The sequence below is a fragment of the Poecilia latipinna genome, unplaced genomic scaffold (genome assembly GCF_001443285.1).
Source record: "Poecilia latipinna isolate Pla-1442-1.1 unplaced genomic scaffold, P_latipinna-1.0 Scaffold1934, whole genome shotgun sequence".
Classification (NCBI taxonomy): Eukaryota; Metazoa; Chordata; class Actinopteri; order Cyprinodontiformes; family Poeciliidae; genus Poecilia; species Poecilia latipinna.
This window is the reverse complement of record NW_015114550.1, coordinates 75,477-78,316: the sequence shown is the minus strand read 5'-3', so window position 1 is coordinate 78,316 and position 2,840 is coordinate 75,477. Positions and strand designations below refer to the sequence as shown.

The following is a 2,840-nucleotide window of genomic DNA, read 5'->3' as shown; positions in this document are numbered from 1 at the left end:
AGATATCTACAATTAAATTATGACTAGTCATAAAGTAAATTTAAGATATCTCAATTTTAGTTTTGACTAGTCATAATTCTAATTAAAGATATCTCGAATTACTCCATAATTCAAGATATCTTAAATGTATTTTTGGATTGGAGAAATGTAATTTTGACTAGTGAAAACTAAATTATAGATATCTCAAATTCAAATAATGACTAGACAAAATTAAATTAAAGATATCTTGAATTGTAATTTTGACTAGTCAAAATTCCTTTTTGACTGATATCTTGAATTACACAGCTTTTCTATTTAAGATATCTTAAATTGACATTCCGACTAGTCAGAATGACATTACTGATATCTTGAATATGTATTCTGTCTAGTCAAAACGTCCCTGACTTACGTAGCAATTTGAAAGTTTAATAAAACAATGAAAAGTAGAGAAAACGAAAAAAGATGTTCGAAAATGGGCCACTTTCATGTTGAAAATGGTTTGACAATAGCAATTTTAGCTTTTGAAAGCTGTTTTTAAGTGCATTCGGTTCGTTAGAAATGAATAAACAGGAAATTCTTTGCAGATATCAGAAGCAGTCTTATAGTTTACGAAGTTTTGCTATCTCTGCATTTCCAACATTGTCGAGCTCTTTCTAATTTGTGGCATTTACTGACAATTTTGTGCAGGAAACATAAAATTCTGCAGGCAACTGTTTGGACACCACAAAGGGGCTTCCACGTCATTCTTAATTCAGATATCTAAAATTGTAATTTTGACTAGTCATAATTGTGTTGAAGATATCTTAAATCGTAATTATGTGTCTCGTCAAATGTCAGATCCAGTGACGTCATTTGAGATATCTTGAAAGGAATTTTGACTAGTCAAAATGTAATTGAAGATGTCTTGAATTATTATTTTTACTAGTCAGAATGTAAAGACAGATATCATAAATTATAATTCCGGATAGTCAAAATGTAGTTTTGTATAGTCAAAATGCATTTTTAGATATCTGGAATGTAATTACGGATAGTCAGACGAAACCGAATTTATGTTAAAACGGCTTGCCATAATATATCCATATTATGCTGGTGGCATCCATCCATTTACCATCCAGTAATGGATGGATGAATTACATTAACAAGAGACATGCAAACTTATATGTTGGTTTTTTCTACTCTTTCCCTTTATTTTCTCTGTCCCTGAAGGATAAGTCCTTTTGCAAAATAGTTTTGCTTACATATTTTCCACCAGTGCTTTTGAGGTTTGGATGCGCTCTGCACATTGCACGGCAGTTCATGTTACGAAGCGTGACCTATCGTGGCCACTAGGGAGACTCTAAGGACATTTTTTTTCTTCTTTTTGCCCACATAAAGAATGATTTCTACAAAGTTCTATAAAAAAATGTTTATTTTTTACAATAACATATATTTGTTCTATTTCTCTAAAAGCAAAGTTCAAACCAAAACAAATAAAAACATATCAATATATTACTGTAGGCCACCTGTATAGATAAAGCAGAAAGTAGAAGCAATTCAATGTGAAAAAAATTATTTTTATTGATAAAGTACTGGCACACAGAGGATGGAAAGTAACTAGTTGCATTGCTGTAATCGGAATTTGTCTGTACTTTGTAGTTTGTTTACAAAACCTGAGCTTTTCAGTAAAGTATTTAACTCAGTCTTTTCATGAACCATAACCTGAGCAGGAAAGCCCTTAATTTCCTGCTCAGTTGATATTAGAATATTTTACCTTACAATTAAAACGATCAATGGTATTAGGAATGTGTAGCTGCTCATTTTCTTTATATGCTTGTGAATCAGTTTTTAAAGTATTAAGTTTTGTTATTTTTTTTAAATCCAGTTGATTTAAAATTTAGCTCAGTTTGATCTGTGATCATCCTTCTTTAATTTGGTTCTCACCTGAGAAATAGCTATCTGCTTACTGACTGTTTTTTCATCCGACACAGGGCTGCACAGTATGCTTGCATGTTGTTGGGCTACACTCTGCACAAAAGCAGTGTAGCCACTGACCTCCAAAGAACTATCAGTGAACTGGAAGCACATATGAGCCTGACAAGAAAGTGTAAGTGTAAAAATTCAGTATGAGTTTTGAGTACAGAAGCTCTGCTGGTTCTGACATGTGTGATGTCCCACAGTGCTGCGTCTGGGGAACTCTGTGGAGGCTCTGCAGGCAGCCAAGACGACCATTCACCTTTCTGACAGTGTTCTGAGGCTGTGCCTTACCATTGGTCATCTGAACAGAGCCATGTACTTTGCTTGTGATAATGTTGTGTGGGCAGGGAAAATTGGCATAATTTCCAAACTTGATCAACAGAAATGGAGTCATAGATCTTTCAGGTAAGTTACATATTTTTTGTGTGGGTTTTTCTCTGAATTCTACAGTTTCACTATTTAAAACTGTCTGCTATTGGTATGTTCTTAGCAACTTTTATATCCAAAGCAAACAATTAATTTGGTAGGCCTTTAAATCACAATGATACAGAAATCATGTGTCTGTTAAAACATCAGATTTACAGCCTTTTAAAATGACACAAATATGTTTAGGGCCAGCTTGAAGACAACTCTTCTCTATTGTATCAAGTCTTTCACAGCTTGCCCCGAATTGGTGCTTTGATGAGGGCACCGTAGAAAAGAGAGCTGAGCCAAAAAGCATAGCTCTCAATTTACCTTTTGAAAAATAGGTAAATTGAGACCGTTTATCAACAGGTAATTTGACCCTGGCATCAAGGGTCCTACTGATGACGCAAACATGTTTAAAGTAATGTAGTAGTATGTTTTTTACATACCAATAGTCCAGTGTTTCTCAACCTTTTTTGGGCCAGCGCCCCCCCTAGCCTTTA

The 2,840-nt window shown here is 34.1% G+C and overlaps 1 protein-coding gene across 1 annotated transcript in view; it reads left to right on the top strand.

Annotated features, from left to right (window-relative positions):
- The window catches only part of pex11b (peroxisomal biogenesis factor 11 beta), a 14,222-nt gene that overhangs the window by 3,963 nt on the left and 7,419 nt on the right, over nucleotides 1-2,840 (top strand). The window contains exons 2-3 of the mRNA XM_015015610.1: nucleotides 1,947-2,062; nucleotides 2,136-2,337. Of these exons, the coding sequence (XP_014871096.1) occupies nucleotides 1,947-2,062; nucleotides 2,136-2,337 (318 nt within the window). The remainder of the gene's footprint in view (nucleotides 1-1,946; nucleotides 2,063-2,135; nucleotides 2,338-2,840) is intronic.